Source organism: Neomonachus schauinslandi, chromosome 3 (genome assembly GCF_002201575.2).
Source record: "Neomonachus schauinslandi chromosome 3, ASM220157v2, whole genome shotgun sequence".
Lineage (NCBI taxonomy): Eukaryota > Metazoa > Chordata > Mammalia > Carnivora > Phocidae > Neomonachus > Neomonachus schauinslandi.
The window spans coordinates 154,653,152-154,676,939 of record NC_058405.1 but is presented as its reverse complement, the minus strand read 5'-3'; the positions used below and the strand labels follow the sequence as shown (position 1 = coordinate 154,676,939).

The following is a 23,788-nucleotide window of genomic DNA, read 5'->3' as shown; positions in this document are numbered from 1 at the left end:
CTCTTGGAGAATAAAGCAAAAATGCAAGAACTTTGATGCTTGTGCTTTGGGGCAGCCATTTTGGAGGTGGTTTTTTCCCCTTAATTTTCATTATTGAGCTATGTTCCAGAAGATGGAGTCTTTCAGAAATTATTATAATGCTTGATGGTTTGTTCTCATGCACTAACAGGGAATTGTAAAAAATATAATAATAAATTTTTAAAAAAGTCATAGAGACTTTTTTTAGAAAGTGAACCAGGAAAGAAGTGGGCTTCTGAGCCATCCCAGTACTGAGACCAGAGCCATGCTGGATTAGGCCAAGCTTTGTCCCATCCAGTGCAGAGTGAGCACCAGTCACCAAAGCCATCTAAGATCCTGGTGGCACACCTGGGATCCAAAACACCCAGACTTCCTCGTGATTTGATGCCAGAATATTTCTCCTATCCCCTGAAGTATTCTGTCAGGTAGAATGCTCTAGTTTGTATATGAATATGCAATTTCATAATGATAAATGGAAATAGTACCCTACTATTATCGTACTTCAGGTCTGCCTAGCAATGATGAAGGAAAAAACCCTAATATCTGTTACTGAAATTTTTCCTGCAAATAATTAACATAATGCCGACTACTCTTGAAGTCAGCCATTTATTTGATCACTTCCTAAATGTAACATTGACCGTTTTGTATCTGACTTCCTTTTTTTAAGACCATAAAGACCATAAAGTTACTCTCTCTATAGGAGTATTGTATCCTAGAACTTTACTTACAGTTACGGTTCCCATATGATTCTATTAGCTCAATCTTCCAAGATCATTTTTTTATTTCTAAAGTGGAAGTAACATCATTCCTGCCCTGGAATTTCTTGGCAGGACACCTGACTTGCATTAAGAACTTGACAAGGGCCAAGAGCATAATTTATTGTAATTTTTAAACCATGAAGTAATGTGTAAATGATTTTTTTCATAATAGAACTATTGGCAAAAGAATTTTTGCATTTAACAGTTTCTGTCTCCAGAGTTTCTGTAATTGAATCTCTTTATCTAGAGCATAAATGGAGTCAGAACTAATTTTTATTAAGTGTCCATTCTGATAATGAGGGAATGCATTATGGCATTTCCCACATCCTTTTATTTATTTATTTAAAGATTTTATTTATTTATTTGACAGAGAAAGACAGCGAGAGAGGGAACACAAGCAGGGGGAGTGGGAGAAGGAGAAGCAGGCTTCCTGCCGAGCAGGGAGCCCGATGCGGGGCTCGATCCCAGGACCCTGGGATCATGACCCGAGCCGAAGGCAGACGCTTAACGACTGAGCCACCCAGGTGCCCCTCGCACATCCTTTTAAATGTCTCAAATTATACAGCAATAGTATATGTGCTTTTTTTTTTAAGCAATCAACTTTAGAATCATGTTTCTTTTGAGTCCTAAAAGATTTTCATTCAGTCTTTTGTTTTTGTTTTTCCTCTTCCCTATTAATGATCACACTCTTGAAAGCTGACTCATGATGGCTGCTTTCTGAGCTGTCTAGGGGTACTAGCTTACAGTTTCTCAGGCTACAGCACCAACAACCTTATTCTGCCACCCCTGAGTGGACCTGTGCTACACCCCCGTGTCACTTAGCCATCAAGAGTGCAGCCTTGTGCTCAGAGAGATCACAGTCCTTCATGTTGCAAATGATGCCTTTCAAATACACAGGAAGCATTGCCTCTGTGTTGGTCTCTAGATGATCCCCAGATATTTCATTGGTTACTTTTGACCCTCCTGTAGGGGATAATGGTTCTCAACCTTGGCTGCAAATTGGATTCATCTGGAGAGCTGCATAAAACACTTATGCCTGGGTCCCACCCCACAGATTCTGATGTAATATGTCTTGGGTGTGGCCTGAACACTGGGATTTTTTAAAGCTTCTTAAGTGATTACAATGTGCAGTCAGGATTGAAAACCACCACATTAAGGGCTCTTCTGTATCCTAGAGCTTTTAAGGTCAAGTTTATTTGTTTACTTTGTGACATAGATCTTAGATCCTTGGGTAAAAGATTCATAAACATGCAAACAGACCTCTGGACGTATCATTGGTAGCCAATTTTATTAAAATCCATTCTTAACACCCCAACACATTTCCCCATGTCTTTAGTATTCACCTCCCTGCAGATAATATCAGTAACAGCTAACACTTATTCAAGGGCACCTCACAAAGCACCCTACTACACTAACTCATTTAATGCACAGGTGTGGCCCTCATCTCTCGCCGAAACTCCAAGACTGTGTGTTCAAGTGCCGATGGCGGATACCCACCTGAACAGCTCTTGTCTCCAGCACAATCTGCATAAAGCTTCACACGCTCCTGTCCACCAGCGTTTCCCACACTGCTTGTAGTGTCAGATAGACCTGGCTCAAATCCCAAAGCTACCATTCACTGGCATCTGACTTCAGTTTCCTTAGTTACGAAGTGGCGATGTTGCTGGTGATAATAATGACTGCTTCGTGAACGTGTGAGGATTTCCCGAGATCCTCTCTGGAGAGTGCGTGGTTCCGTATGCATAGCAGGCGCTTCACAAAGGACAGTTACGGTTACTGTCTAAAAGCTTGATGTTACAATTAGAGCTGCCTGTGTCTCTTCCTTACTTATTATCTGTAGGCGATTCTTATTTCACATTGTACATGTTAGGGCTGCAAGGACTCCTGCCCAGGTCCCCTCCCTCAAGACGCTTCCCCTCCTACCCACCCTGAATCCGCCCAACACACTCTGAAAACCCTTGCTTTAAAAAAACACCGTGTGTTTGTTACTCCCTAGCTCAGGAACCTCCAAAGTCTTCCCGCTGCTCACTGCACTATGCCCAAACTCCTCAGCTAGGTTTTTGAAAAATTCCTCACATAATTTGGTTCCAACCATCTGATTAAATTTCCCAGTGACTCCCCAGCACTCCCCTGTGCTCTAGGTTAGTCTCCTTGGTGCCTTCCAAACACGCATGCGGTGCTTCTCCCAGCTCTTGCTGCCCTGGCCCAGCACAGAATATAGATTCTCCTCTGTTTACAAGGCCTGGCCCCGATAAAGCCTTCTCCTGATGGCCTTTCCATCTTGATCTCTACTTTCCTCACTTGCCATTACTTTTCTGGAACGCTGATCCCAAATGCAAAGACCGAGGGGGGCCAGGCAGTCAGTATCATTGAGTGGTTGTGGCACATGCTTCATTTAATGGATCAGCTGCCCCACTGTGGCCCCAAGGAAAATGCAAGCCAGTTGTTGTAAGAATTCTCAAGGAATTTTCAAAAGAAAATCTGTTTTGGTTGGGTTTTTTTTTTTTTTGGATTTTTTTAAATTTTATTTTATTATATTATGTTAATCACCATACATTACATCATTAGTTTTTGATGTAGTGTTCCATGATTCATTGTTTGTGCATAACACCCAGTGCTCCATGCAGTACGTGCCCTCTTTAATACCCATCACCAGGCTAACCCATGCCCCCTAGAACCCTCAGTTTGTTTCTCGGAGTCCATAGTCTCTCATGGTTCATCTCCCCCTCCGATTTCCCCCCCTTCATTTCTCCCTTCCTGCTAGATTCTTCTTCTTTTTTTTTTTTTTAACATATAATGTATTATTTGTTTCAGAGGTACAGGTCTGTGATTCAACAGTCTTACACAATTCACAGTGCTCACATAGCACATACCCTCCCCAATGTCTATCACCCACCCACCCCATCCCTCCCACCTGCCACCACTCCAGCAACCCTCAGTTTGTTTCCTGAGATTAAGAATTCCTCATATCAGTGAGGTCATATGATACATGTCTTTCTTTGATTGACTTATTTTGCTAAGCATAATACCCTCCAGTTCCATCCAGGTCGTTGCAAATGGCTGTTTATAGCAGCAATGTCCACAATAGCCAAACTATGGAAAGAGCCAAGATGTCCATCGACAGGGATGAATGGAGAAAGAAGATGTGGTATATATATATATACAATGGAATATTATGCAGCCATCAAAGGGAATGAAAATCTGTTTTGTTTTGTTTTTTACTTGAAATCTCCTAATTTTTAAATGTTGGAAGTTAATTTAAAATCTTTAAAAACAATTGTATGCCAAGCAAAATAGGTCATTAGGGCTGGGTACAGCCCCAAGGCTATATAGTTTTGTCCCCTATGCTTTATAGTTTGTTCACCACCTAGTTTAGGACTTAATTATTATCTAATTGTTTGATGTTTTATTTCTGTCTTCCTAACCAACATATCTACTTCAGCAGTCCCACCTTACTCATTTTGGGCATATTTGCTGAACCTAACAGTGTTAGCAATGAATAATAATCACTTAGTTGACTCACTAAAGAAATATTTAATGAGTTTATATGGTATGTAATGCACAAGACTTCACAGTTTTTCTTTTCCGGTTCCTTTCATTGTGTTGCGAAATAGTTCGTGGAAAGGTCCAGTGTTTTTGTCGTCACTCTGCGTCTGATTCCCATTATTTATCATCAATTTTTTTTTGTCCCAGTTTGTTGGTTAGTCACCTTGTGGTACAAAGCTAGACTTTTCTACAGAAAGAGGAACAAACTGTGTTCCTTTTACATTTTATTAATGAAACCATTGGATGACATATGAAACATCTTTAGGTTATCTGTGGATGATCCTAGCACTTGGCACATATTAAGAGTGCAACAAATAGCAGTATTATTTATTCTTTGCGCAGCCAGGAAACATGTGACTCTACAGTTATGTCTGAATTCTGTGTTTATATCAAGATTGTCCTACCCTGCAATATAAAATGTATGTGATTGTAAGTCTAAAATAATTCTTATGGTGCATATCTAAAAGACATTTTGTACATTTTTCATAGGGCAAAGCCTGGAAACTGATTGTTACACCACTGTGCTTTATACACCACATACTTTCACATTGTAACTTCCTGTCTAATTGCCATGATACCATCTCAGCCTCAAGCAGAGATATTCCACCCTGAACAGTTACCATTAGACATGAGTAACTCTGTTTGACTCATATTAGTTTGGCCTGAAAAAGGAAACATATTTGACACACACGGGCACCATCTTAACTATGCAAAGAGGATTGCTTTTCTCCACCAAAGTGCCACACAGAAATATCTTAAGACTTCGGTTCAGCTCTGTTAGAGCCTCCGACTCGGGGAGGTGAAAAGTGAAGGCCCTGAAATAATTACCTCCTTTCACTTGTTGACTGTGGTCTCAGCCCCCTGGCAGTATTTTGTCATGGTGATGGGATGAACTTCGGGACATTGCACAAACACGGACCCTTCTCTTTTTGTGGTTTGCCATAGGTACTCAGCGTGCCAATGCCCGGGCTCCAGCCCCTTACAAGCGAGACTTTGAAGCCAAGCTAAGGAACTTTTACAGGAAGTTAGAGACTAAAGGATACGGACAAGGCCCAGGGAAATTGAAGTAAGTCAAAATGATACAGACCTCAGGATTGGGCGATGGTGAAAGGATGAGATGCAGTTGGGAATGTAGGAAATTGATTGTGATTTGGGATCACAGCCTTTGTTTTAGTCGGTGTAATTATTTTGGCATGTGTCAGCTACAGGATCATCTAAGACGAGGTCCTGGAATTAAGTACCATTTAGCTTAAGGTTTTAAAACAAACACCACATTCCATGTAAAAATATAGGCAAAATAAAAGGCTAATTTGTTTCTCCTGAAAAGTGCCTCTTTGTTCACTTACAGTGTATTTATTAGATAAAAGGCTGGCACAGTGTCTTCTCCTGCACATCACTGTCTCCTGACCTGACCTGAGTGTAGGAACACTGCTCAGCTCTGTTTTGTTCTGTGAAATAAGCTTCACTTGTCCAATGAAATATATCATGACTGTTGTTTCTGCCTTTCTTTACCCACCTTTAAATTTAAACATCATCATGTTGTTTGGCCTAGAATTATTTTCACTTCCTACTTACCTACCCTTCCTTCATCCCCGCCTCCACCCCTGCCCCATGTACCCACCAGAGATCACGGTGCCCCCTGAGAGAGGGCAGAGGAGGAAGGGTCTGCACTGACACACTGCCATGATGCTGGGTGTCTGAGAGGAGGTCCAGGAGCCGTCCCCCAGCTCCCCAGCTTACTGCCCCACAGAGAGGGCTGGCTCAAGTATATTCACAGGTCCCAGTTTCCTCACCCTTCAACACACATCAGCCTGACCAAATAACTTACCTCTCTGAGCTTTGCCTTTCCCACACTTCACTTAAGAAGGTCTTGAGGGGCGCCTGGGTGGCTCAGTCGGTTAAGTGTCCAACTCTTGATTTCAGCTCAGGTCTTGATCTTAGGGTCATGAGTCCAAGCCCCACACTGAGCTCCACGCCTAGCATGGAGACTACTAAAAACAAACAAACAAAAAAGAAGGTCTTGAGCTCAGGCTTCCCTGTGTCCAGACTCCCTATCATCTCCCTTTCCGTGACTATTTGAACTAAAGGCAAATTTTATCTGCTTCAGGATGACTTTCATTAATATCATCACAAGTTGATTAATTGGCCACAAGTATCATTCATTTGTATCTGTCACTTGGGGAATCTGAGATTCACTTAATTTAAAAATTAAATTAAACACAGGCATAAATATGTCTGCTTTGGAGAACATGGAGAGTTTTTTTTTTTCCTCTCCTGGTTCTCACCGTCATCCCTCTGCATACTTAGTAATTGAATTCCTTGTCTAGGTGCATTCATGCTTAAAACATTACCTCATAGGGTTGTCCTTCCTTTACTAAACAGAAGTTTTGTGTTTGTATTGTTTTATAATCATCTTCCTTCTGGGATAAATTGATTTGACCATCCAGAAAGAACTCAGGAGTTGTTTTTATATGTTGTGGGCGGAGTGCTCTGCTTACCAACAATTCACTTGTGTAATTTTTACTTCTACTGTTAAGAGTTCAAGACAAATGTACATTATTACAGCTAGCAATGTATTAAGTGACTCCCCCTTTCTGCTAGTTAACTATGGTAAATGAAAAGAGAATCAAAAGTGCCCAGTTCTAGAAAGATAAGGGTTAGGAAATAATCTGTTTTTCACATTGTCTTTTTATGGACAGGTTAATTATCAGAAGAGATCACTTACTAGAAGATGCTTTTAATCAGATCATGGGCTACTCCAGAAAAGACTTGCAGAGAAATAAGCTGTACGTCACATTTGTCGGGGAGGAAGGGTGAGTAGAACAGAGAAGTGATGTGTGGAACACGGCTGCAGCTGCGGAGGGGATGTGTCACCACAGGGTCGCTGTGGCTGCCTGAGACAGGAAACCCTGCTGGCAGGAAATGCCATTCTCAGACACTTAAACCTCTCGGCTTTTTTTTTTTTTTCTTTTTTAAGGCTTTCTCTGGTTTTTTAATCATTTGACAGAGAAATTCTTCGGTAAATACTCGTAACTATAGATCATTTTTGAGAGCAGAAGGTTGGTTTGGTTTCTTCTCTCTGCATCTCTTTCTTAAAGGGAAAAAGTGGGGCCTTGAGGGAAAAAACAAGAATTGAATTCTAAAGTCTGTGATCGTGTTGTCTGCACTGGGTGTAAGTAGATCGCGCTTCACCTGTTAAATAAATAAGCTCAGTTTCGGAATCACGAATTAGAATCCTGCTCTCCTACCAGGAAGCTTCTACAGCAGTAATTCCAGGACTCTTGGACCAGCACTGGATAGAGGCAAAACTGTTGAACTCTGGGTTCTTATTTCTCTGTTGCCAGTTTTTCTCTTTTTTTGGGGAGGTGGGCGGGGGGAACAGCAACACACCTACCAAAATAATAACCTGCCATAAACAAGCATCTCTGGCCTTCTATGACTCTTCCATGAGTATGCTCATAGAGATAAGGGTTAAGAGATGAAGGAGTGAAGACTCCTACACACTGTTTACTGCATCCAAATAAACATAGCAGTTCTTATATAACACTTCAGAAGGTGACAGCTCTCATCTTGTCCAGACCCCTTTCTCCTTCCTCATTTCAGGTCTGAGTTTCAAGTCTCAGCACCCTCTTCGTAACCCAGCCATCACTAGAGCGAATTTAAAAGGTACCACATGATGGCCTGAACTGTGGTTGTCTTCTTGACTCTGTTAATTTGGATCATTTTAAAGCTACCCTTCTCAGTCCTGCCTAGGAATAAAGTATATTAGATTATAGATTCATAGGAGTAATATCCAACAAAGTCAGCCATTCAACATATGGCTACTTTGGAGGCTCCAAAGTATAAAGTAATTTGCAAGTGTGAATGGAACTAGGTAACAGTAAAATCAGGATTCAAATCTAGGCCTTTCATCCAGGGCTCTTGGACCAGCACTGGATAGAGGCAAAACTGTTGAACTCTGGTCTATCAGAACTTTTTCCTGCCCAAGGATCTTTTCACTATTCCAGCTGACTGATAACCCCTGCTCTTGTCACATATTCTATTTATAGTCTCCCAGCTGTGCCTAGCTTAAAGTAAAATATTATATGGGAAAACAATACTAGGTGACAAAATTTGGGCAGAAGCTTGCCTGAGACTTGTTTTCATTACTGAAGCGCACTAATGGACTTTTAGCTTATGCTAGTTGACTTAAGATGCAGGTGCACAATTGAAATGAAGGCAAATGTTTTAAGCCTAATCATAGGTGTGCATGGAATTCCAAATACTCCCTTACATAACCAGTCTCATTTGGATGAGAATACTTTTCCTCCCCCAGAACTCCAGCTGCCTTCCTTCTTTTTTGGACCGCAGTTTGTTGAGATCTCAGAGATGTAAGCAAGAGTCTTTGGAAGCCCTGGTACTTAAGTTTGAATAGAGCAGATGCTTATCATGCTTGATCATCCTAAAGTAGTTGCCCTGTGATCTGGACTGATGGCATCTCTTCCTAGGCTGAGTGTGGCTTGATACCTCTATCTGATTGCCACCAATGTCCACGTGTTTCCTGTTTCCATCACCTGTCTCCTCGCCATAACCCCAGAGGGAAAACAAAAGGGGGACACTTTGAATTGTGACCTCAGCCATCAGGAACAACCATAATCAAGCCCCTCTGTGTAAGGCCCTTTGAAGCTGGAGTAGTAAGGCCAAGTAGTTTCTGGTCTTATGGCTTTATCATGTCAATATCATACATAGAGATTATTAGCTATAGACTTCATTTTGCTACTAAGGCATTGAGAATACATAATGCTGTTTTGAAAGAATATAGCACTCTTGCTGAAAAATAGAAACCTCAAAACAACATAAAATTAAGAAGTTATTTTAGACTTTGTCACTTTCTCAAAGACACTGATTCGATCGCATTAAAATTAGATCATGCCATTTCTTTCTGGATTATAATAAATACCCAAAGTGAAAATCTACCTACATTTTTCTATGGAACTATAAATGTGGAGCTGGGAATTTTCTGTCACTTTCCCTTCATTAATTTTAACGCTCACAAAATGTATCCGTTTGTAAGTTCTTCATGTCTAGCCCTAGTAATGGGTATTTAAAAACATATACACCCAGTGGCTAGATCTTGGTTTCTAATATCATTCTTCAATAAAAGGAACTAGGACTCCTGGGGGAAATGGCTGATTCTAGGATGGTGCAGGAAATATACAAGATGGAGCTTGAAATATCTTGTAGTGTCAGAAAGTAGAGAAGTGCTCAAAATTTCCACAATGATGGGGCTATGTCAGAGGAATTCAAGAGCCAACTGAAAGATCTCCCAACTGGAATTATCTGAGCACCAAAATAATTGAAGTAGGATTAGATTATAATAACCCAAAGTATAAAATAAACATCTGTACTAATATAAATATGTGATTAAATAAATAAAGAGTTGACCAGTCTCTTGTACAGAAGATTTCCAAATAATTCAGCATAAATCCTCACTCCTTAACTGTGGATTGTACATAATGACTTTCTTCCAATAGCACAGTTTGGGAAGGGGAAAAAGAAGTAAGTCCAGAATGGAGATGCCTGACAAACACTCAGCCAGGTGATCAAGGTTAAAATCAACAGTGATATATCATGCTAATAGTATGGGACCTTCATATGATGTGACGAAACTGGCACTTGATCTCTACAGTTTTTGTCCCCAAAACCCATAATATCAGTCTATTCATGAGAAGACCATCAGGTAAATCCAAATGGAGGGACGTCCTATAAGATAACTTACCGGTACAACTTCAAACTGTCAGGGTCGTCAAAAACAAGGAAAGTCTGAGAAACTGGCACAGCCAGGAGAAGCCTAAGGAAACAGGACAATTAAATGTAAATATGGTATTTTGGATGAGATCCTGGTATAGAAAAGGGACATTAGGTAAAAACTAAGGAAATCTGAATAAAGTATGCATTTTAGTTAATAATAATACCTCAGTATCTGTTACTTAACTATAACTAATATACTATACTAATGTAAGACGTTAGTAAGTGGGAAACTGGGTATGAGGTATACAGGAATTCTCCAGATTATCTTTGCAACTTTTCTGTAAATAAAAAACTATTCTAAAATGAAACATTTACTAAAAGAAAGGATATAGTTAGGATTTGGGGAGATTTAGGAAATGTTTCCCCAAACTTTTCTTATTTCCTTATTGTCTGATGAGTGGGTGCCACCAGGGTAATTTTGGGTATGTGTATGCTTCCTTCTGCACTTGAGGTCAGTAGAGTTATATGTATAGAGAAACAGTTAATTTTGTGTGAAGTCCAAATTATTAGGGGTAGTGGTCTACCTGTAGAGTAGTATTTTGTGTTGCTAATGTCAAGTTTATTTTCTCTATGAGGGAATAGTACTTTGCAATTCTTATTGATACTATCTCAATGATTATATTTCCTACCTGTCATAATCAGGGTCTTTATTTACAATAGAGAAGTTAGGGCATAAAGAGGAAGGGATTTATTTTTAAGAAAATTGCGTCTGCCTGCACTCCAAGAAAGTATGAATTAACAGATTCACAGAGAGACTTCAGCTCTGCTTTAGGTTGTCTTGTTGCATAGGTCTGAAACACACATATAGATTGTTCTGAAATGGAAGAGCAGAATCAAGAGAAATTATGGGAAAATTTATAGTCAGAATTTGCAGGATGACTACAAAATCCATGTGAGGTAAAATTAATCTCAGAATATCGGTGATATATTCACTTTTTAAAATATAGAGTTGTAGAGCCTGTTAGTGGAAGTGTATTAGTAGACAAGTAATTATTATTTTTCAAGTAATTATTATTTTTCCAAGCTTCATGTTATGCTTTGACAGTTTCTAAGCAAACTACTGTGATTTAATTTGGTCAGAACTGGAGGTTTTGTTCTAGTCATTACGTTTTCCACCCAAGTTAATTTGGTTATCTGCCCTTGCAAAGTAGGGAGGGTGGCAGGTCAGCAGGGGCAGAATGGCTGGAAACTGAGTCATCTTGACAAAATGTGGTAGGAAATTGCATGCTGTGGTTGCCTCTCTCTGTTGGGCTTCTGTCTGCCTGGAAATTGCTTCTTTAGGAAGGAGGCCGGTAGAGCACTGCATGTTCTCCGGCATATTACTTTCTTCTGAATTAAAAGCCCTAGCAACTAAGGCTTATGTGTTATCAAAAGTTAGGTAGGTAGACTATCGGGTTCCGATAAGGTGTCCTGGGCCATTAACTTCTCAGTACCCCAAACAGTAAGGAAATAATAGCCTGGTTAAAGAAAGGATGTTTACACTGTGATTGCCTTGCCTCTTTTTTCCCTCCTTGGCCAAATCTGTAAAAGGGACCTTTCTTCAAGAAAGAATGAGTTCATTATATGTAAGGTGCCATCTGTTGGCATCAATCATCTGTCTTGCAAAACCACACTTAGACTAGGGAGGGGATGTGTGCAAGCAGTTTTAGTTCAGGGGTTTAAGAACAGATGAGCTCCTTCTGTGATATTTCTCTGAGACAGGCAACTGAAAGTAACTAAGAGGATGAGATCTGAAACGGTTTGCCTCCATCTCTGCTTATAAAATAACCAGCATCTCTTACATATGACTGGTCTAATCCTTGCTAGAAGTTGTTTAGGGTCCTGAGCTTGACCATTTATTCCTCAGAAGTCTATAAAGCTTCAAGTGAAACTCTCTGGTGCTGCTTGTTTTCTTCCAAAAAGAGACATTTGCAGGATAACCTCAACAACCTAAACCTTGCTGAAGGGTGCTTCTGTATCTAGACTTGGGCTTGACATCACCAGGTAAAACTTTGTTTGTCATATTAATGGCTTGCAAAATTCCTTACTCACCCAGCAGGCCTTCTTAAGTGGCTCAAGAACTAATGCCTTGCTGCTATAAATATCTGAGGCTGAATCAGAAGATGAGTAGGTAGACCATGTGTGCCTGAACCAACTAGTAAGAAAGCAAAGGTTTTTTTTCTGTCTTCCAGAAAACTTGTAGGAAATGACGGTGTGACTTCCTAGCGCCTTCATCTTCTTTCCTTCAGTAGTCTACTTCCATTGGAATACTTTGATTTTTAGTTGAAAATAAAGAACAGAAGGATAAAACGATAAAATTATTTTATCAAGTACCGGATACTGCTGACCACTTGGGTACTGGTGGCTCAGCAATGTGATGGTTGCTTAAAATGCTTTATCAGCTCTTCATGGGATCAAAACTCCACTGCCACCCAAAAGACATCTGTGCTTATTCCGAAATGCCCTCAAATGCAGCTGTCGTGTGGCTACACACCCGTTGTCCAGAGTTTCTGTACTTCCGTGCCAAGCCTTTAGCTGTGGAACCAACCTAACTGGCCAAACAGGAATGTAACAAATGATCCCCGTGATCTGAGTCATATTAACTATTTATATGGATGAGGTTCATAAGACATTATTACAGGGAGCTCATGCACGAGGTACCCTGCCAGGACATGTCTTCCTGAAGTAAGTGGACATATGTAATTTGTAATCCACAACCCGATCTCAGATATGCATTCTAAGCTTTGGATTATAATCAAATCAAACTTGAAAAATGGTCCTGGTCAGTGTTGTTAGAGTTAAAAAAAACCAAAAAACCCCCAAAAACCAGCAGATAAAAACCTGACCAGTTAGAGAAGATCCATTTTCCTCCTTGAGGAATTATTAACTTTGTTCTCTCTTGTGGAAAAAAAAGAGTTTTACTTTTCAGTTTAACACTTCAGGGAACAGTCATCTTATCTTTAGCCAGAATCAACTCTTACCATAAACAAAGAACAGATCAGCGAGATCCATCTTTGTTGTTTTAACAACTTTACCGTATTAGAAGATATGAGACCTGGAAAGGACAAGACCAGGCTTTCTAAGTATAACTGAGCTGAGTGAATCCTGACACTATGTACAAATTGAGTTGTCTTTTAGGGATTGGCATGACCTACTAATGTCATTGAATCAATATAGCACCTGAAGACGAGCTTGTGCAAAATTATTCTTTCTGCTAGATGTCAAATAACAATGTAAATTATGTTGATTAGAGAGCATCAGAGAGCTCCACTCATGGATTCAACAACAGATATTGAGCCCCTATGATGTATCAGGCTAAAGTACTTGAGATACAGTGGGGCCTGGGTGGCTCAGTCGGTTAAGCTTCTGCCTTCAGCTCAGGTCATGATCCCAGGGTCCTGGGATCGAGCCCCATATCCGGCTCCCTGCTCAGCGGGGAGCCTGCCTCTGCCTCTCCCCCTGCCACTCCCCCTGCTAGTGCTCTCTCCCTCTGTCTTTCTCTCTCTCAAATAAATAAATAAAATCTTAAAAAAAATAAAGTACTTGGGATACAGAAATGAGAAAGACACAGTCCCTGCCCTCAGTATGGTTACAGCCTAGATGTGCCAATAGGGGAGGCAGAAGCCTAAACAGATTATCATAACACACTCTGATAAGTGCAGTATTATGAAAACACTGAGAATTGAAGCTCAAAGACAACCTGCTATTTCTATCTGAATGCCACAGTTTCATTTTAAGCAGCTAAAAACCTGTTTACTTATACCAGTTGTCTCTTTGTAGGAAAACTGACTCATAAAACCGGCTCATGTTGGGGCGCCTGGGTGGCCCAGTCATTGAGCGTCTGCCTTCGGCTCAGGTCATAATCCCAGAGTCCTGGGATCAAGCCCTGCGTTGGGCTCCATGCTCTATGGGAAGCCTGCTTCTCCCTCTCCCACTCCCCCTGCTTGTGTTCCCTCTCTCGCTGTGTCTCTCTCTGTCAAATAAATAAATAAAATCTTAAAAAAAAAAAAAAACAGCTCATGTTTCAGCTGTGACCCTTATCAGTCGTGTGCCTTGATTGTGTCTGAAAGCCCCTGCAGGCCAGGGACCACTGCAGACCAGAGCTCACTCACAGTCTCCTACTTAGTAGTTGTGACCATTCTTAAGGTTGCATACACCCTACGATATCGTAGTAATTGTATTGCCTTGAAAGGATCTTCACTAAAGAGGAGGATTTATAGTCAGCCAGGTATTTTAATAAAATAGCATTTTCCTCCTACTTTCTTCTATCCTACTTTGGCAGACTTTTTCTGTGAAGGGCCAGATAGGAAATATTTTAGGCTTTTCAGGCCATACATTTCCTGTTGTACTTCCTCAGTTCTGCCACTGGAGCAGGGAAGTAGCCACAGACAACATGTCAACAAATGGGCATGGTTGCGTTTCAATAAAACTTTATTTACAAAGCCAGGGGATGGGCCACGTTTGGCCCACAGGCCATAGTTTGCTGACCCCTGCTATATAAGCAACATTTTTATCAGTCTTGATAACATTTAAAATGTACTGACCAGTAGGCCATAAGGAATAATGAGCATTAAACATAGGGTCAGGAAACCTGTGTCAAGGCCTAGAGTCTCCCTGCAGCTTTCTTTTGATCCAAGTCCATGCTTTCCTTCAGCCTCAGTCTTCTCTTCAATAAAATGAGTGGATGGACAAAATGACTTCTAAAATGCCTTTAACTGGCATTCTCTATTTCTGGAAAGACACAGGAGTCTGCTGATGAAATTCACCATCAATAGTAAATTTAGAGGGATGTTTTGCATCCACAGGGATCTGGGTAGACTGGAACGTGGACAACATTTCACAAAGTGAAACTTAGTAGGAAGAATTATAAAGTCTAGTACACAGGTTGTAAAAAGATACAGACATGCAGACAGGATGCGAGAGTCTTGGGGACGGGGGTGAAGCAGCACAGTGAAAGGTTTGAGCTGATGACTAGCTCACTGCGAGTCAACAAAGTGCCCGCCCCACAAGGCAAGGTGGCTTTAAGCTGCATTAGTAGGGAAGAGTGCCCAGCAAGAGAAGACAAGGGCTCTTTCTAAGCTCTGTGCTGACAAGACCGCACCTGAAGTGTTGTGATCAGTATTAGACACCACCCTTTAGATCAGACTTTGACACCCTGGGGAGTGTCCAGAGCAGAGGGCCAAGGCGGCAAGGGAATTCTCAGCCCTTCCTTGAGAGGAGATTGAAAGATGTGGCAGTGTTCAGGAGTGCAGGAGGGTGCAGAGACCAGGGATACTGAAACTGCTTAACTTTGAGTTCATATAGAAATTTACTATTCAAAAAATTTTGTATCTTTACATCTAGATCAGTACTCAAAATATAACAGGCACTCCAATATTTGTGGAAAAGAACACCTCTAAGTATGTGAAGAATGTTCAAGTGGAAGAAATATTCTACTTGTTCTTGGTGGCGTCAGTGGCCAGAAGTAGGGCTCTGGGAGGAAGCCCCAGGCAACTGCCCTGGTCTTGGCATGCAGAGGGGGCAGCCTGCATCCTTGTGCCTGGGAAGCGGCCCCTGTGCTGCTTCGGGAGTCCCCAGGGTAATCTTAGCATTGTCTCAAAGGCCGGTGGTCACCAGGTAGCCACAGCTATATTCAGCTGCCCGAAGACAGCACTTCCGTCATGTCACCTTGAGGCCTCGTTGGTCCTGAGAGTGTGCTGTGTTTGCATTTTTCTGCACACACAGGTTTCCAGTCTACACTCATATTTCCCACAGTGCAGTAAGGACTGGAGATGTGTGAGATGATTTTAGCTATTACGCAAACTGACATTTTAAAATATTTACATGTTTCTTTCAATGTGTATTAGAAAAAAAATAAAGCTAGCACATCCTAATTTCATAAATAGTATGTAAGAACAGGCTACATTGGAAAAGCAAGTAAATTTAAAGTTGATTTAATGAAAAGTATTAAGTTTATAACAGTACCTCTATATTCAGATACGGCAAAAGTTTACAAAGTAGAATGTGAACAGCGGAAGTATGCTCCAAGTAAATTCTATTAAACTCTCAACTAAGACCTATACAAGCCATTTTATCTTTCTTACTAATATCCCATCCCTTTCTTCCACTTCTAATAAGGTAATTTTTCTCTATCACACAGTCCCATCACTGGACAAGGCTCAGATGATTATTCTTTCTTTTTCATTAAAAAAAATATGCAGTAATGCCCATGGAGAAAATCCATAAGAGAAAAAAACAATACAGTGAACAAAAGAAGTCTGATAAAATCCCACCACCCAGCTTCCCATTGCTTTTGCTCCCCTCCAGCATTCCCTCCTGTCTTGGAACACATGTGTCAACTTGTCATCATGAGATAGATGGACTTTATAGTTTTCATTTTAAATTTAGTGTATCAGATTGCTTTATTGCAAACTCCTCTTTGCTGCGTTTTTCCTCTCAGCATTGTTGGCCACTTGTCATTCCTCAAAGCTAACACCATCATTTCTCACACTTCACTTTGACCCTGATGTCTTTGTGAGTTAAATGGAATTTACACTGTAGTTCAGGTGCTAGAGTTTCAGCCTCTTCTCCAAATACCTTTAGGAAGCTTTAGACGCCCTCATTTTACTGTCTATAATTTTCCTTGGTGTTTTATAATTTAAAGTTTTCCTTGAACCCTATCATTCTACCTTTTTTTTTTTTTTGCCTCTGATCTCCCCAGGGGGTCTTGTATCTGTCCTGTCCTCTCACCAATTCACGAATGTCTCTTTCTTCCCCCACTTCAGAATGTTTCAGAAACCCATAAGGACTTCATGTCCCATGGATGTAGGTAGCTGGTACTCTCTGGTTTTACCCTGTTTAAATAAAGTATTCCCAATATACTCCTTTCTCCATTACCTCATTCCAGACATTGAAAATATTTACCTTTTTATATGTACATTCATACAAGCAAATTATTGACATATTGCCTTTTTTATCCATTATCTGATGTGTAGCTTTGGTTTTGGGTAAGCTTCATGTAAATGTCCATTTCGCTATTCTGGGTCAAAACATGGATGCGATCAGGACTCATGATCATTTGATTTATTCTGGATAGTCCAGATATGTGGGCAATTAGACTTGTAATGAGTGTTATATAGAAAGTTGAGCTCTGGGAGCTGTTGGATGGCTCAGCTGGCTAAGTGTTGACTCTTTGATTTCAGCTCAGGTCATGATCTCAGGGTTGTGGGATCAAGCCCTACTGCGGGCTCTGTCTTAATGGGAAGTCAGCTTGAGATTCTCTCTCTTCCTCTCCTTCTGCCCCTCCCCTTGCTCACGCTCTCTCTCTCTCTCAAATAAATAAATAAATCTTAAAAAAAAAAGTTGAACTCTGTAGAAAATGTGCCCAATATATAGAAAAAATAATAACTGTTTATTCTTTTTGTGATTTTTTTTTTAAAGGCTGGATTACAGTGGACCTTCCAGAGAGTTTTTCTTCCTCGTATCCAGAGAACTCTTTAACCCATATTATGGCTTATTTGAATATTCGGCCAATGATACATACACAGTACAAATAAGTCCCATGTCTGCTTTCGTAGACAATCACCATGAATGGTAAGTATTTTTTCCCCAACACTTTTCTTCAGTTGACTTTCTGTGATATTAGTTTTTATAGGAACCCAGATTTCTTTTAACACTTTTTTCCTTGGAGAAAATCATACTTTCAGTTTCATTTGACTCTTACTTTTGTTGTCAAATTTAAATATATGGACATTCTCCAAGCTAGGAATAGATTATATTCCAAAAGACCAATTTCAAGCGAACTGGGCAGAATTCAAAACATTTTCCCCATTGAAAGAAAGTTCCAGATGATGTTAGGTTCCTGGCAAAATCCCTAGATCCCTCTCTACACCTTTGGGCATCTCTGAACTCGGAGGTGGGGTGGGAGAAGGTCCTGTCCTAGCTTCTAGAGCAGCCCTTGGGGAAGTGGCCAACACTGGGGGGTGGGGCAGAGCAGCTGCGACACTGGCTGAGGGTGATGATGGTATTCTAGTAGGAGGGAGTGGAGAGTGGTGTGCCCTGGAGGAATTGATGGTAGAAGAGAACCCTGGCAGAAGGACATGGGTGTGGAGTCCCAGCAGTGGTGCTTACCCTATTAGCCATTGAAGTTTGTAGCCAGGCATTGCCCCTTTCCTAATTTTTCACACAAAATTATCAAGGAAAGCTGGTATAGGATTCCCTTCTGGGAATTATTTATTCTGAAAATCCAAAATTGCACTCTTTCCAAACATCCTTACATTCTTTTTTAATCCCTGCACTTATACATGTTAAATATCTTTATAACCCTTGTTTGCTTTTTTCCTGCTTATGTTCTTTTTTTGTTGTTACTATTAGTGAAAATAAGCAGGACTCGTGGAAGAAGTTTCTTTGGGTCATGAAGGTTAATATTGGTGGGTGGAAGGCATTAACTTTTAGGACTTATTCTTCAAATTAACTCCATGTAGCTACAATTTGGAGTCCTCTTAACTGTATCTATTGCAGTTATGCGAAGTTAGGTAGAAAAAAAGAAAAACAAAGCTGCCGGACATTAATCTTGAAATGGCTGCCTAATACTAAAATTACAAATGGAGTGTATGAATCCCAGCATGGATTTACACTTTTGGAAGGCATCAGACTTTCACAGAGGTAGAAACTGCAGTATTTTTGAAAGGGAAAATAAGCGTACCTCTCAGCAAATCCAGTCATGACTGATATATTTAGTAAAGTTTCCAAAATGATTCAGAATAGAATTGAGCCTTCAAATTTTAGAGAACCAAATGTCCCATGAGGAAACTCCCCCATGTTCACAATGCATAATTCTTGGATAGTGACTATCATCAGTGGTGGGGTTTGAGAGAGAATAGAGATAGGAACTGTCTCACTCTGAGATTGGGCTTTTCCTCAAAAGGGGAATTGCTACTGGGTTTGTATTAGAGAAATCCTGCTAATATTCATGCAAACAAACTAGAAGGGGACAACATTTTCCCTACCACCACCGGTTTCATTCTGTCATCTTTTAAAAGTGGCTGGGGGAAATTTTACAGGCATGCTCACGGGGAATTCATGTTGTCCATGTGGGGTGCTCTATGGTGGATATTATTAACATGAGGTGAAGGTGGAGCAGTATCTCTCTAAATATCAGAGTGAAACAGATTTTTTCAAGTAGATGTGAATATTGGCCTAATGAAAACACAGGTTACAACGCACTCAAACTCTCATGGACCTAATAAGCAATTAGTCTTGGACAAACTTAGATGATTAGAGCTGGACTGCATTCTAGAAAGCAAATAGAACCATTTAGAACTGCTCCCTGACGTGTAAGCTGTCTTGTGCTTTTCCTTCACAGGTTCCGGTTCAGTGGTAGGATTCTTGGTCTTGCACTCATACACCAGTATTTGTTGGATGCCTTCTTCACACGGCCCTTTTATAAAGCTCTTCTCAGAATGTAAGAGTATTTTTATTGCTTGTGTAATTAGCATGTAAGAATGTAATATTTCTTTTATCAAAAAGAACCTTTTGTCAATGTCATTTATCTACTTAGGTTTCTGAAACTAATACAATTTCAAATATGGTTACTGTGTTTTTCCTGATCCTTTACTTCTGTCTTGCCCCTAAAGTCTTAGTTATGCTTTATTCCGGAAAATTTATTCTCATTTGTTGCAACACATGTTTCTTCAAAACAATTGTACTTCAAATACGGTACTGGAATTCCTGTGGTATTAATGCTGATTATTAATAGAATAGTTGTGGGTTAGTCTTGGTGACTCACAGCCCCCTATCCTTTATGGGAAGCATTTTATATTTTGCTTTATGCAGACTTCAACTGCTTACCCTTGGTTCAAGTTTTCATTCTCCTTTGTTTTTTTTTGTCTTATTTTTTGTTTGTTTGTTAGAGGTGCGCTCTCCCATATTTTTCTTGAGACCTCCCTAAATGCAAGACAGTAATTTAGTATGGCAGATAAAAATTTAGCATTCACAGACTTTTTCTTCATTGTTACCGCAATGAAAGATTGCAATTATTGTAAAATGTAGAGCAAACAGTTTCTGTCCTATAATCAGTAGTCATTTACAAGGCTGAACAGGAGAAGGCAACTGTCTGATAGGGGAGTAGCAGCTCAAACTTGCAGTGAAGAAGCACAGAATGATTGCTGATTTCAGTCCAGCTTATTCTCTGACCAAGGCCAGGTACCTGCTTTCTGTAAAATGGAAGCCTAGACTTCAAATGAAAACAAAGTATTTCTAATGGGTTCTTAAGAGGTTCAGTAAGAAGACTTTTTGCTTTCCTCCCTTTTGGTGTCTGGGCAGATGAAACCTTGGGCAACTGGGCACTGTCCATCTGCCTCTCTGGTTCTGCTGGTCCCATTTTGCATCTTCCCATTTCACTGCCTTCTCTCATCTTCTCATATAAGCTTCCTGAAAGAGTAGTCTGTGCCGACGTGCCCTCAACACACTTTAGCCTGGCTTCCTTCCCACCAGTAACCTATAGAAGCTTTTAAAGAATATCTTTTAGTCCTTATCTTACTGGACCATTCTGCTGCTTCTGATACTGTTGACTGCCCCAAACCCCAGCCCCATGCATTTACTTTGAGTCTTTCCTCCACTGGTGTCCCTGGAAATGCAACTTCTCCCGTGTACCTAGTCATGGGAGATACTGGCACAGTTCATGGCGCTGGTATCCCAGGTCACTGGTCAGAAATCGGGAGTCACCCTCAAACAGAGATGGCAAATACACAGCACCTAGTCTACTCTTCCTTACCTCCCACTCCATTGCCATAGTGTAGTTCACAAATCGTTTATGGTCCTTTTTCCCACTGAACTCATTGTGGCCTCAGGGAGTTTTTCAACTTACAGCCCTCGAGACTGGCAATTAATCAGAGTTGGCTTGCAACATGAGTTCATTTGCCACCCCATTTTGATATCCTTCTTTATGCCCCCCCAATAAAACCATTTACTAATGCCCACGTTTACCTCCTAAATAAGTCTTAAGTGCATCTTCTCCTGTCCACCCTTAATAGCTGTGCCCTAAATATGAAACTCTTATTTTATTTTGGCCAGATTACTATGGTGGTCTACCTAATTGTCTCCACCATCTAATGATAACCACCCCTCCCCCCATTTTAAGTAATCCTCTATACTCTGACTTCCAGAAAGAACAATTCAAAATCACATCTCACATCTGATCATGTCATTTCCTGTCCCAAAATCTTTCGGTAGTTCTGAAGCACCAAGATCCTTAAAATGATATTCAAAGGCTGGTCCCAGCGACCTTCCTCAGCCTTCTCTGGAAATTCTGCCTTGCAGTTAACTCTTGGATCCTGCCAGTGTGCTTGAGTATTCTCATACTCCATGCTCTTGTGCTTTGCTCGTGTTTGTCTCTCCTTCTCCCTTCTTTCTGTTTCCCCTTCTCCTCCTCTTCATTCATTTCCCTTTACCTCTCTAGATTTTAAAAGAGCCTACAAATTTTGATGTAGGTATTATCTACTCCAGAAAGGTTTCCCTGAATCGCCAAGTTGAAGTTAACATCCTGCATTCTTGCTGTGAGAGCTTCCTGTATCTACCTTATATGTTTTTTTTTAATTGGAGTGTAACATACATATAAAAAATACACAAATTATAAGTGTTACCCACCCTAGGCTATCACCATCACCTTGTATTAGTTTACCCATTTTTGTACCTGTCTCCCCAACTAGACCACTAGCTCCTTGAGGGCAGTAACTGTTTATCAAGTAGCTGTTAAGATGTCTGGCACATACTAATAAATGTTTAGAAAGAACCAAACAAAATGACCTTTGAAATTGGGCTGATGGGAGCAAATCAATTGTTACCACCTTAAAATAGGGCCATACAATAGTAACTCCACCTTATGTAGACCTCTCTCCATGATAAAAAAAAAAAAAATAGAAGTATTGAAAACCATTATAATTGTAGAGAGATTCTGTGGCTTTCTGTTTTTAGAAACATGGAAAGAATAAGGACCATAAAGAAAAAAGAAGATACATGTGAATGTGGATCACAGAACCTAGTCTTTGAGAAAAAATAACAAAGTTAAAATACAGTATAGAAACATAAAAAAATTTCAGATTAGGAGAATGGTGTTTTAAGGTAGTATAACATAGCCAAAGTAATATGGGACTCAAGTTGTCAACCTGAGTTCCAGTTCCTGCTCTGGCATTAATCGTGGATGACTGGGTAAGTGGCAGCCCCTCTTTGCACTCCAGTTCTGTGTCTGTAAAAGAAAGTATAGGCTGGTTGATTTAAGGCATTTTATGTATCCAGATTTTTAAATCTTATACCAGATTTCTGAATTATTTCGCTAGTTTGGTTACTGAATTTGACTAAGAACATTCCAGGAATCACTGTCTATTTAGATGATCTTGTACTTGTATTTAATTTTTAGTATCTTTCCTTGTGTCTTTGGAGTTTTGCTAAGAGTCATACCTACACATTTGTTTCTATCTGTTTGTCATCTTAGTCTGTGTGACCTGAGTGATCTAGAATACCTTGATGAAGAGTTCCATCAGAGCCTGCAGTGGATGAAAGACAATGACATCCATGACATCTTGGATCTTACATTCACTGTGAATGAAGAAGTTTTTGGGCAGGTCTGTGTATGTGACTCACTGGTGACTAAGTGTGGTAATTAAAGACTATTGGTTGGTGAAGAATTAATACTCCATGTGACTTCCTCTGGAGGAGCACTAGATCTTTTTAAGAGGAGAAAAACAAACTGGATTAATCAGTGGTCAGTTTTAAAATGAAGGCTAACATCATACACTAACTTATTGGTGGCTTGTTGGGTGGTTTCAACCCAGGTTTACGTACAGTTACAATAATTTTGGTTACAAAGATTATTTTAATGCCACCTGCAGACTAAGGTGTTCTAATTTACAGATTGTGGTAACTGTGTGTTACAAGCTATATAACTATTTCTGTGTCATAAGCAATCTTCTTTTTATTTCCAACTGAATTATCCACATAAGATATTAGAATTGCCTTGTATAAAATATAACTTTTAAAAGTCCATGTTACCCCAGAGTTGAATATTAAATTATTTAATTGACATTTGTACTTAACTGTCATTCATATTTAAGAATGGAAATTGATTATTTTGAAGCTGAGGGAAGGTAAATAATGTTTTGGTGAAGGTTTGAAATCGTATTGGCTTTTTCCAAAGTTGGTGGAAGAGTTGGTTAAAAGATTTCTTTCAGAATTGTATACTGGTTCATAAGTAATATTCTTATTTAGACATTAGTATTTGGCCGGTCTTCTAAATTTTGTGTTTTGGAAAAGAAGTTCTCAATTTAACGTTCACTTGAATGTAATTCTGCTTCATTAAAGTAAATCTTTACTTAAATATTGGCTTTCTATATGTCGTTGATTCTGAACCCTAACAGAATTTGTGAAAATATGTTTTTGCCAAACATTCAAATAGCAGTGGGCCAGAATCTGGAGCCAGTTTATTTTCATTTAGAAGATTTTTAGTCAGGATTTAAAAGTTAACCTTCAGCACTTGCGATATATAGATTTTTAACCACTGAGGCTTTCAGACATCAGCTCATGCTGATCATTTCCGGAGCATCGGCGTGTGCCTGGGCTCCCTGTGGCTCCATGGGGTGCCTTCCCCTGCTGCTTGTGGGATGTGCCCCAGGGCCAAGGCAGCGACAAGTACCTAGATGGCCGATTTCAGCTCACTGGGAGCA

At 40.1% G+C, this 23,788-nt stretch overlaps 1 protein-coding gene across 1 annotated transcript in view; it reads left to right on the top strand.

Moving 5' to 3' along the window:
- The window catches only part of HECW2 (HECT, C2 and WW domain containing E3 ubiquitin protein ligase 2), a 225,631-nt gene that overhangs the window by 181,991 nt on the left and 19,852 nt on the right, over positions 1-23,788 (top strand). Inside the window, exons 19-23 of the mRNA XM_021702919.2 lie at positions 5,268-5,388; positions 7,022-7,135; positions 17,511-17,663; positions 19,435-19,533; positions 22,561-22,690. Of these exons, the coding sequence (XP_021558594.1) occupies positions 5,268-5,388; positions 7,022-7,135; positions 17,511-17,663; positions 19,435-19,533; positions 22,561-22,690 (617 nt within the window). The remainder of the gene's footprint in view (positions 1-5,267; positions 5,389-7,021; positions 7,136-17,510; positions 17,664-19,434; positions 19,534-22,560; positions 22,691-23,788) is intronic.